We start from the raw sequence: 12,854 nt of genomic DNA on the forward strand, positions 1-12,854 counted from the left end.
AGGGGGTCAGTGTGGACACTGTGGAATACTACAAGTACCTGGGGGGGTGTATAGACAATAAACTGGACTGGGCTAAGAACACTGATGCCCTCTACAAGAAGGGACAGAGCCGTCTCTACTTCTTGAGGAGGCTGAGGTCCTTCAACATCTGCCAGACAATGCTCAGGATGTGGTGTGAGTCTGTGGTGGCCAGTGCTCTCCTGTTTGCTGTTGTGTGTTGGGGCAGCAGGTTGAGGATAGCAGATGAAAACAGGCTCAGTAAACTGATCCACAAGGCCGGTGATGTTGTGGGGGGTGGAACTGGATTCTCTGGCGGCGGTTTCTGAGAGGAGGACGCTGTTGAAGTTATGCACCATCATGGACAATGTCTACCCCCCACTCCATGACGTGCTGGTTGGGCACAGGAGTACTTTTAGTAATAGACTCATTCTGCCGAAAAGCACCACAGAGCGCCACAGGAGGACATTCCTGCCCGTGGCCATCAAACTTGACAACTCCTCTCTCAGACTCCGACTGTCAGACACTCGGAGTTAATGGTCATTGGACCGGCCCTGTCGGGTTTTGTTTGTGCCGCTTGTTTTGTGCTGCGGTTGTGCAGTATAGATAGGGTGTTATGTGCACCACGCTTCTTGATATATTTTGTTCTCATTTCTATTTCTTATTTTATCTTTTATTTCTATTTGTTTGTTTCTATTTGTTTCTATTTTCTATCTATTTTCTATCGTTTTTTTTTTTGTTTCTATTTTTCTGTCTTGTTAGTTTTTAGGTATTAGAGTGTGAGTGTCTGTGATAGAACCCAGTTTCCCCTCGGGGGTGAATAAAGTATTCTGATTCTGATTCTGACTCTGATACAGGCAGTTCCCAGCAGGAGTCACTCTGCCAGAGCACAACAAATCAAAATGCAGCAGGGAATTTCGCAATGAACAGAACTATAAATCTTTAAAATTACCATTCAAATTCACTATTTCAAACCTGCTGCAGCACCGTGTTAGCATTGGCTGAGCTGCGGCGTGTTTTGGCACAGAACAAGGATTGTGGATTTGTCCCTAATCAATTGCGTTGAATTGTAGATGGGAAGATGGAGCCCAGTATGGATAAACAGATGAATGACTGTGAAAATGAAGCCTAGCGGTGTACAACATGAGCGCTGAGTATAAAATAGTGATAGACTTCACAACAAAAAAAAAAGTTCAGACTATTCCTTCAGCCAGAACCGAACAGTGCAGCACAGCTCATTTGTCACCAGTGTGCTAAGGGCCCTGACTTAATTGATAAAGACGGAATAATTATCAGTAAGTTATGATTGCCTGTGGCGTCAACTGTACCTTTTTTCTTGTCACGTCGGGCTTGTTTTCCCTTGCAAGAAGGGTGAAAGATCTCTCTAAGAGGGGGAGGCGGTAATGTATTTTTTATGATTTTATTATATTTTGAGCTCCAATCCCCATAGCAACCATATAATTGATGACCCTAACGTGTGGCTTGGTGTGGGTGTCAGGGAAATGGTCTCATGCCTGCGTAATGTTTTGTGTTGTGCCTCTTCTTGATAGGTGGTTTGGGGCGTGTAACAGCGTTTAACCTATAGACATTGACACAGATGAATGACTCTGAGAGTTAGGAGTGGGAGACAACAAGACAATCGGAGAGTTGGAGGGGAAAACTAGCAGAGTTCAACTTGCTGATCCTGCCTCAGCCCTCCTTCTTAGATTGAAATGTCGTTTCCTGGTGGAGAGAAGCCTTTGAGGGATCCTAACACCTCTCCTCCCGCTTTTGTCCCTGAGCATGCTGGGGGTGGGGGGATGGAGTGGGGTGGGCAAGGGGGGGGGTGTTTATTGTACTATTAAACCATGTCCAATCCCTGGATGATGACAGTTGGTCCTTCTTGGAGGTCGGTTCCCGGATAGCAAAGAATCTCATGGCCCACATTTGGCCTTGAAAAGCAGCATTGACACAGGGTGAGTGTGGCTGCCTCAACTCAGCCACACTTGGGCCACATCTGGCCCACATAGTATGTGCTGTAACCCAAGTCAAGCCTGGTTTGGGCGATGTCTGGCCCACACAACACTTGCCGTAACCCGGGTCAGGCCTGGCTTATGACATTTGGGCCACGTCTGGCCTGCACAACAGTTGCCAGTGCCGTAACTAAGCCGTAAGCACCAAAAGTGCCCCAGGTTAGGCCCAAATGTGTCTGCTATCTGGGTTGCATCTCCCGGGTATCTTCATGAATCCAGCTTAGAGCTACATTTTATATAGAGTACACGATACAGGGACTCGTGTACGCTGAAGCCAGGGTGAAAACTAGCGTTTGGAATTGACGCGAAATAGGCATTTCAAGGTTTACTTCACGCAACTGTGCACTGCACATTAAGACGTAATAGGGTTTCCCAAGGCCTCCTTTCCAGGCACACACAGGCACACGTTGGTATGAGTCGCCGCTCGATAAGCCTTCAAAATGTCCACATTAACAGTCAAATCTAATAAAACCATCCACCCTCTGAAAGCAGATTACTCAGCCCTGAAACAACGGTGTAAAACAGAGCCGTGATCCGGTCCAGCTTGCCGGCCTGTAAATAACGCTGTGCTGCTAGTGTCACCGGTTATTTTCTTGCCCGGTGCGGGATTCGATACGGGTGTACTGCACCACAAGGCGACATCACTAACCGCTCGGCTAAAGGGTCAGACCCGTTAGCTAGGGGCTAACGTGTCTTATTAGTATTTTACACTAGCTTCACGAGCTAAAGGGATCTCGGCCACCACAGCAACACTACGTTTATTAAAAAAAATGAGTGAATTATTGCGTTAATGACAGGAAATAATTTGAAAATGTGTTTTAACAGAACAGAGATGCGCTAGAAGAGCATGTTTTGTGTTGAAAGACGAAATGTTAATTCATTAATGCTAACAAAATATTTTGGCTAACATTAGCTCGTCAACACTACGTTGTTAAGCATCATGCATAAAACAGAAAGTACTCACAAAGGCAGTAAATGGTAAATGAACTGCATTTATACATGGTTTTTCTAGTCTACCGACCACCCGAAGAGCTTTACAGTGCACGCCACACATTCACACACACATTCACACACATATTCACACACTGATGGTGGAGGCTGCCATGCAAGGCACCAACCTGCTCATCAGGAGCAGTTAGGGGTCCAGTGTCTTGCTCAAGGACACTTCAACATGCTCTCTGGAGGAGCCGGGGATCGAACCAGAGACCTTTTGATTACTAGACAACCCTCTGTACCTCCTGAACCGTGCTGCTAATTGTAAAAATAGATAAATAAAATGAATTGAAATTTAAAAAAAATAAAACTTAGCTCTATTTGAATGCTATGATGAACCTGTTCCGCCATCAAATTGTCAGTGTTCATTTGTCTGTCTTCTGTCTCTTGGGTCCCGGGAATGTTCTGTGTTGTCATGAGTATTTCAAACATTGTATCCAGTCTGTGATTACAGTCTTAATTCCGAGTCGCCTTGATTGGGGACAGAGGTTTTCCAGGTTTAGCGATATGGATGTGTGTGTCTATGCTATACATTCATAGTCCTATAGAGGACTGCTTTTGCTCAGACATTCCCACCATGTTGGCTGTGTTGCAGGTCCAGGTCCAGGTGTACAGCGTCTAGTCGACCACTTGACGTGTTTGTACCAAGAGACGTGTCTAACAGAATGAATCAGGACTCACTGACGATGTCAACTACATAATTTATTGAAATTATGTAACTGTCAAAGGACGTTGACGCTCTGCTACCAGTGAGGAGGATTTGTGGCTCCAGAAGTGAGTCTAACTGTAGTCCTGATTTGTGATGGGAGACAGAAACCCGTTTAACTTTCTGTATCTCCAATCATACGTGTGCAAAGACAGCCCCAGATCGACTGAACGTGTACACATTAAATACCAGCAAGGTTTACAAACTACAAGCAAACCATGTTGCCTCCGGCCTGGTCGGGCATCCCTATACACACAACTGGCCGTGTCTGCGGGTGGGGAGCCGGATGTGGGTACGTGTCCTGGTCGCTGCACCTCCTCTGGTCGGTCGAGGGGCCTGTTCGGGGAAGGGGGGGAACTGGGGTGAATAGCGTGACCCAGATAACAAAATCGCTGTGGCACGGGCCCGTCCCACACCCAACACTTCATCCGGCCCACATACCACGTGGGATGATGGCACCTGGGCGGTCCGCTCCTGTTTGCCAGATCTGGGCCAGAACCAAGCCATAGCAATGCCGCATGTGCCACATATTTGCCGAAGGTGGCCCATGTTTGTTTTGTGATATTTGGGCCATAGTCACCATCTATCACACGGGCCACTTTAGGGTCACATCCAGATGACATGTTGCCGAGAGCACCGCATCTTTGCCAAAAAAAGGCCCACATTTGGTTTGGCATATTTGGGCCATATTTGCTATTATACATGTGGGCCACTTCAGGCTCACATCCATTCTGTCAGGGCCAGAAGAAGGCCCTCAGTGCCGCATCACTGCCTGAAGTGGCCCACATCCGGATGCCGTCTGGGGATCCTCCCACGCGCTACGTCCCCCTGGCGAAACCCCTCACTGTCAGGTGATAAGAAGCGGCCGGCGACTCCACATGTATCGGAGGAGACATGTGGTAGTCTGCAGCCCTCCCCAGATCGGCGGAGGGGGTGGAGCAGCAACCGGGACGGCTCGGAAGAGCGGGGTGGTTGGCTAGGTACAATCGGGGGGGTAAAAGGGAGTTTAAAAAAAAAACTACAAGCAAAAAAAAAAAAAACAAGAAGCTGACTAAGAGTTGTTAGCAGGGCCATTAAAACCCCTTCACAAGATGTTGTTGTGAACGGAGAAGGTGGTTCCTCCGCCTCCTTGGCGGGGTTATTTTCAGAACGATGATAATTAAGCTCTTCTGTCCGTACGCTGCAGCAGAATACGTGCCTTCGTTCCCGGGGAGGTGAGGGAGTTGAATGTGAACAACAGTGGGGAAGGAGGGATTTGTCCCTGTGTTGCGGAGGAACTCAGACTGACGGCTCAGTTGCGTAACAGAGAAGACAGACAGGCCTCATATCAAACAACCTTATTGGAAAATGGATTCGTGACTATGAACAGATCGTGTCTTATTTCTTAGGGGTTAAGAGAAAGAAATGTGGCGGATCTCATCGTAAAGCACGGTTTTGTTGCGAGGCTCTCTTGTGTGACAAAATACTTTGACTTTCCCTGAGGTGAAAGGTTAACGGCCTGATAAATGGTTAGTCAATGTCCTTTTTTTTACATTTTCTTCAAGGATAATGTGGATCTTGGGGATTTGATGTTCTCCCTGTGTTACCTGCCCACCGCGGGCAGGTTGACCATCACCATGATCAAGGCCCGTAACCTCAAGGCCATGGACATCACGGGGGCTTCTGGTAATTGTAAAAATCTCTATTATTCATGGCTGCTCACACCCCACACTGTTCTGATCAGTCGAAGTGGGTGGAAATTAACTCTACCCGAATCCGTTATCTCCGTAGACCCGTACGTGAAGGTTTCCCTGATGTGCGACGGCCGCAGACTGAAGAAGAGGAAGACGTCGACCAAGAGGAACACGCTGAATCCGGTCTATAATGAAGCCATCGTTTTTGACGTTCCCCCTGAAAACATTGACCAGGTCAGCCTGATGATCGCAGTCATGGACTATGACCGGTAAGAGGCACACGTGGGCCCTTATGAGGAAGACATGTGCAGACATGCATTACTGTAGATATGCATTACTGTATATATGAATTACTATAGACATGCATTACTGTAGATATGCATTACTATAGACATGCATTACTGTATATATGAATTACTATAGACATGCATTACTGTAGATATGCATTACTATAGACATGCATTACTGTAGATATGCATTACTATAGACATGCATTACTGTATATATGCATTACTATAGACATGCATTACTGTAGATATGCATTACTATAGACATGCATTACTGTATGTATGCATTACTATAGACATGCAATACTGTATATATGCATTACTATAGACATGCATTACTGTATATATGATTACTATAGACATGCATTACTGTATATATGCATGACATGCACTAATATAGACATGCATTACTGTATATATGCACAGCATGCAGTAATATAGACATGCATTACTATAGACATCCATTACTATAGACATGTATTACCATAGTAATGTATTACTATAGACATGCATTACTGTATATATGCATTACTATAGACATGCAATACTGTATATATGCATTACTATAGACATGCATTACTGTATATATGCATTACTATAGACATGCAATACTGTATATATGCATTACTATAGACATGCATTACTGTATATATGCATTACTATAGACATGCATTACTGTATATACGCATGACATGCACTAATATAGACATGCATTACTGTATATATGCATAGCATGCAGTAATATAGACATGCATTACTATAGACATCCATTATTATAGACATGTATGACTATAGTAATGTATTACTATAGACATGCAGTAATATAGACATGCATTACTATAGATATGCATTACTATAGACATGCATTACTATAGACATGCATTACTGTATATATGCACGACATGCAGTAATATAGACATCCATTACTAGAGACATGTATTACTATAGACATTTATTACTATAGACATGCAGTAATATAGACATACATTACTAGGGACGTGTATTACTATAGACATGCATTGCTGTAGACATGCATTACTATAGATATGCAGTACTGTAGACATGCATTACTGTAGATATGCATTACTGTAGACATGCAGTACTATAGGCGTGCATTACTGTAGACATGCAGTACTATAGGCATGCATTGTTACAGACATGCATTATTACAGACATGCATTACTGTAGACATGTATACTATAGTAATATATTACTACAGACATGCATTACTACAGACACACATTACTGTAGACATGCAGTACTGTAGACATGCATTACTGTATATATGCATTACTGTAGACATGCATTACTGTAGACATGCAGTACTATAGGCATGCATTATTACAGACATGCATTACTGTAGACATGTATTACTATAGTAATATATTACTACATTCATGCATTACTACAGACACGCATTACTGTATATACATGCATTACTATAGACATGCATCATGTATTACTGTAGACATGTATTACTATAGACATGCATCATGTATTACTATAGACATACATTACAATAGACATGTATTACTATAGTAATGTATTACTATAGACATGCAGTGCTACAGACATGCATAATGTTTTATTGTAGACATGCATTACAGGCATGTATTACTATAGACGTGCAGTACTATAGACATGTATTACTATAGACATGTATTGCTATAGACATGTATTACTATAGACATGCAGTACTATAGACATGTATTACTATAGATATGCATTACTATAGACATGTATTGCTATAGACATGTATTACTATAGATATGTATTACTATAGACATGTATTACTATAGACTTGCAGTACTATAGACATGTATTACTACACCTCTTCAGCACTACACTGACTTACTTATTCATTACTGCTCCCGGGCTGTGAGGTAAATGTGCAGTCTGGTGAATTAGAAGAAATTAACCTGACCTTCGTCTTTTACATCTTCCTCACACACACACACACACACACACACGCACACACACACACACGCACACACACACGCACGCACACACACACGCACACGTGCACACAGCTGTTTTGATGTTGAACGTGTTCTCGTCGTCTTGCTCGGCATCTGGATGTAATGGTTTACAGCAGCTCGCAGCACATGATTGTGTTAGACTGAAGGGCTGCTCGCTGTAGACTGGCGTCCCTGTCCCCTGTGTCCACAGCGTAGGCCATAATGAAGTCATCGGTGTGTGCCGGGTGGGCAGTGACGCAGACAACCTGGGCCGAGACCACTGGAGTGAAATGCTGACATATCCCCGGAAACCGGTCGCCCACTGGCATCCTCTTGTTGAGGTGAAGACGGGAGTGTCTGCCCTGAGCTTTTGGGTGTTTAAGTATCAAGAGTGTGGTGCGTGTGTGGTGTGTGTGTGTGTGTGTGTGTGTGTGTGTGTGTGTGTGTGTGTGTGTGTGTGTGTGTGTGTGTGTGTGTGTGCGTGCGTGCGTGCGTGCGTGCGTGTGTGTGTGTGTGTGTGTGTGTGTGTGTGTGTGGTACGTGAGTGCAACTGAAAGGCGTGAACACTGAAAAATGTTTGGCTAATGAAAAAACTTAAGTGCAAAATTAAACTGTCAAAATGACGGGGATCCGGGTAGCGTGGCGGTCTATTCCGCTGCCTACCAACACAGGGCTCGCCGGTTCGAATCCCCGTGTTACCTCCGGCTTGGTCGGGCGTCCCTACAGACACAATTGGCCGTGTCTGCGGGTGGGAAGCCGGATGTGAGTGTGTGTGTCCTGGTCGCTGCACTAGCGCCTCCTCTGGTCGGGCGGGGCGCCTGTTCGGTGGGGGTAGCGTGATCCTCCCACGCGCTACGTCCACCGTCAGGTGAAAAGAAGCGGCTGGCGACTCCACATGTATGGGAGGAGGCACGTGGTAGTCTGCAGCCCTCCCCGGATCGGTAGAGGGGGCGGGGCAACGACGGGGACGGCTCAGAGATCGGCCGGTGATTGGCCAAGTGCCAAAAATAAAAAAAACGATTTTTTTTTTTTTGTGGCGTGGCGCGTGCCTCAGCTTCTCGCCTTTAATATCTAGCAATAGCTAATAGCTATTACTACTTAATTACTGCTACTATTACAGCCAGTAAATTAGCTCCTTTAGTGTTTCTACATAAAGGACGTTTATCGTTTCAGGTGACTTTGGCGGATTAGCAGAATGAGACTCGCATGTGTCCAAAACCCCCTCGCCGTACAGAGGACCAAACTCCTGCACGCCCTGATGTGCGATAAGAACAAGACCAACTGAATTACCCATAAACCCACTGGCGCCTGGGGAGATCAGAGGTGGCAGGAACGGAGGGTGGGGCGGGAATAGCGGAGTGTAAGCAGGGGGATGGGGGGTGGGGGTGGGGTGGAGGTAGAGGGGATCAAGAAGAGATGCCGTGACAGGACGGACGAGACAGGCAGGACGAGTGGTTGAAGGATAGTCTCTATGACCTGTGCACTCAACCCGCAGTAATGCATTTTATTGTCGTGTCCTTCAAACCGCTATACATCCACGGGGGTGGAGGTGGAGGTGTGTGCGTTTATCTGTGCATGTGTGTGTGTTTGTTGGGGAGGAGGAGGAGGAGGAGGAGGGGGGGTACAGGGAGAGGCCAGGCTCTGCAGACGATAAAAGTAATCATGTTATTTTAGTTTTCATTGTGCAGCTTTGACCGAATCATTATTCGCGCCCCAGGAAATTGCGTCTATTATTGACCTCCTCCTCCTTCCTGGGCCTCTCAGTCAACGTTGTTCGGCGTTCACGAGGCTCAGAGATCCTTACGCCTGCTTGATAAGCAAGCCAGTTCCCCCGTGACAACGTGCAGGTGGCGAACAAAACAACGACCCTGTCCCCGTCCAGAAGTGGAAGAGTTCGTGTTATTTAGCAGGCGGGACGTCTCTTCTGTGCTCCCGAGAGGACGTGTCAGAGTCAGAGTTAGGGTTTTTTATGGCCGGGTATGTTTGCATGCCAGGAACTTGAGTCGGTGCATCGCCGTCAGTTGCACACACAGACGGGGGACGAATGACAGGAAAACCCCAATATAAGGTGTCTCAGTAAGGTGTTGGTCCACCACGAGCCTCCAGAACAGCCTCGGTGCTCCTTGTCGGGGATTCTACAAGTCTCTGAACTCCACTGGAGGGATGGACGCCATTCTTCCCCGAGATATTCCCTCGTTTGGTGTTTTGATGAGGGTGGTGGAGAGCGCTGTCTAACACGCCGGTCCAACATCTCCCATCGGTGTTCAGCTGGGTTGAGATGTGGTGACTGTGGAGGCCACAGCGTATGACTTACATCATGTTCATCCTCATCAAGCCATTCAGGGCGATTCGCCCTGTGGTGGCCTGGCGGCCTTTCCAGGGTGTCTTGCTCTGTGATGGCCTACTGGCCTGTCCAGGGTGTCTTGCTCTGTGATGGCCTACTGGCCTGTCCAGGGTGTCTTGCTCTGTGATGGCCTACTGGCCTGTCCAGGGTGTCTTGCTCTGTGATGGCCCACTGGCCTGTCCAGGGTGTCTTGCTCTGTGATGGCCTACTGGCCTGTCCAGGGTGTCTTGCTCTGTGATGGCCCACTGGCCTGTCCAGGGTGTCTTGCTCTGTGATGGCCTACTGGCCTGTCCAGGGTGTCTTGCTCTGTGATGGCCCACTGGCCTGTCCAGGGTGTCTCCCCGCCTGCCGCACGATGACGGCTGGGATAGGCTCCAGCATCCCTCAACCCGTATTTGATAAGCAGCTTGGATAATGGATGGATGGAAACCATTCAGTGACCCCTCGTGCCCTGTGGATGGGGGCATTGCCATCTTGGAAGAAACCATTCCCATCAGGATAGAAATGTTTCATTGGCGTCTGGGTAGTGTAATGGTCTATTCCGTTGCCTACCAACATGGGGATCGCTGGTTTGAATCCCCATGTTGCCTCCGGCTTGGTCGGGCGTCCCTACTGACACAATTGGCCGTGTCTGCGGGTGGGAAAGCGGATGTGGGTATGTGTCCTGGGCGCTGCATGAGCGCCTCCTCTGGTCGGTCGGGGCGCTCCTCTGGTTCAGGGGGGGAGGGGGGAATAGCGTGATCTTCCCACGCGCTACGTCCCCCTGGCAAAACTCCTCACTGTCAGGTGAAAAGAAGCGGCTGGCGACTCCACATGTATCGGAGGAGGCATGTGGTAGTCTGCAGCCCTCCCCGAATCGGCAGAGGGGGCAGCAACGGGGACGGCTCGGAAGACTGGGGTAATTGGACGGGTACAACTGGGAAGAAAAGTTGGGGGGGGGATTAAAAAAACAAACAAACAACTTAAACACAGTAATTCTAAGAACTAATAGACAGAGTAAGGATACGGCGCGGGTGCTGACCCAGTATGAGCAGTAGTCGAGGTGTGTTACAACAGGGGTGTGTAGGCCATCGTGAGTCCAGCTACTGTGAGCTATGGGGTTGTGTTGTGTTACACAGAAGCAAATGAACTTGCTGACATCCTGGAGATTAAAGTTTTATAAATACCGTTGCGTGAATTGCACGAGTATGATATTAAACCTGGAGGGTGGAGAGCACTGGAGGGGGGGGGTTGGTGGTGGTGAATATGTAAGGAATAATCCACCGTGAGGTGGCCTTCTATTGAAAAACAGTGTCCTCCGCCGAGGCAGCACACCTCCCTCACGACATGCAGCAGAGCAGGGAAGGTCGTTATTTTCCAACGGAAGACAACCTCGCAGTGGATCCTATCGCTTATTACCTGACCAAATAAGTCCACAAATGGAAAGAAATTAACAGCTTAGAATTATTTTGACCAGAAATCTTTAGTTTGTTAACATTGGCCTACGAAGGGTTCACGATGAAGCGCATCGAATAGGAGAGGGAGAGGAAAGGTAATGAGGCCCCGGCTTGACAGTGGTGTGCAATTCAGAAACAGCCATAATGACCAGAATCCAGGAGCCAGCCTTGATGTGTGAATATATGGACGAGTTTTATACGGCGCTTTTCCAGCCGACACCACTCACACAGTCACCGCTCTGACACCATTCTAGCCACTCAAAGTGCTCTGCAATTAATGAATGCCTCACACACACACACACACACACACACACACACACACACACACACACACACACACACACACACACACACAGACTCGTTTCACTATCCGTATGAGGACCCCTCATTGACTACATTCATTTCCTAGCCCTCAACCCTAACCTTAACCACACAAACTACATGCCTAACCCTAACCCTAACCCTTACCCTAACCTTACCCTAACCCTAACCCTAAAACCAACTCCTAACCCTAAAATAGACCCTTTTACTTGTGAGGACCTCTAAAATGTCCACCCAAGGTAGGTGGTTTCTGGTTAAACATGTACACACACACATGGCAGTGTCAACCATGCAAGGTAACAACCAGCTCATCAGGAGCAGATGGGGGTTTGGTGTCTTGCTCAGGGACACCTCAACAGTTTTGCAAGGAGGAGCCGAGGATCAAACTGGCAACCCTCCAGTTACCAGACGATCCGCTCTACCTCCCGAGCCACTAAAGGATGTTAAACCGGCAGCGTGGTTGTGCAATGTTAGCACGGTCGCCTCACAGCAAGAAGGTCCTGGGTTCGAGCCCCGGGGTAGTCCAACCTTGGAGGTCATCCCGGGTCGTCCTCTGTGTGGAGTTTGCATGTTCTCCCCGTGTCTGCATGGGTTTCCTCCGGGGGCTCCCGTTTCCTCCCACAGTCCAAAGACATGTAGGTCAGGTGAATAGGCCACCCTGGACAGGCCTGCCGCCCAATGACTGCTGGGATAGGCTCCAGCATCCCCGCGACCCTGACAGCAGGGTAGGTGGTTAGGATAAGGGATGTTAAACTATGCTAACGCAGCTAAACTTTAATCACTGATATAAATTCATGCACTGACCGCAAAGTTGCTGTTGTAACCATAGCCAAGCGCTAAATAGTGGCAAGCCCAGTAACCATTCAAAGCTTCAGCTTAGAGTCTAACGTCTGCTTCATAAACTTTTAATCCCGAAACCAAAACATTCAATAAAACATCATTGAATGCTTTTATTTGAATTCTTTGGCAGGCGACCGTGGTGCATTCTAAATGCTTTGACGCACACCTTGTGGTGGATTATCCCTTACTTATCAGCAGCAGATGTGGAGAGTGGGTGTGTTTGGTCCTGGACCACGTGGCATGCAGGAACGTGTTTCCCAGATAGCAAAATTGCTGTGGCCCGGACC

General features: G+C 47.4%; 1 protein-coding gene across 1 annotated transcript in view; it reads left to right on the forward strand.

Moving 5' to 3' along the window:
* Window positions 1-12,854, forward strand: part of syt9a (synaptotagmin IXa) — a 67,242-nt gene that overhangs the window by 46,724 nt on the left and 7,664 nt on the right. The window contains exons 4-6 of the mRNA XM_056279386.1: window positions 5,253-5,373; window positions 5,479-5,650; window positions 7,838-8,000. Of these exons, the coding sequence (XP_056135361.1) occupies window positions 5,253-5,373; window positions 5,479-5,650; window positions 7,838-8,000 (456 nt within the window). The remainder of the gene's footprint in view (window positions 1-5,252; window positions 5,374-5,478; window positions 5,651-7,837; window positions 8,001-12,854) is intronic.

Source organism: Lampris incognitus, chromosome 4 (genome assembly GCF_029633865.1).
Source record: "Lampris incognitus isolate fLamInc1 chromosome 4, fLamInc1.hap2, whole genome shotgun sequence".
NCBI lineage: Eukaryota > Metazoa > Chordata > Actinopteri > Lampriformes > Lampridae > Lampris > Lampris incognitus.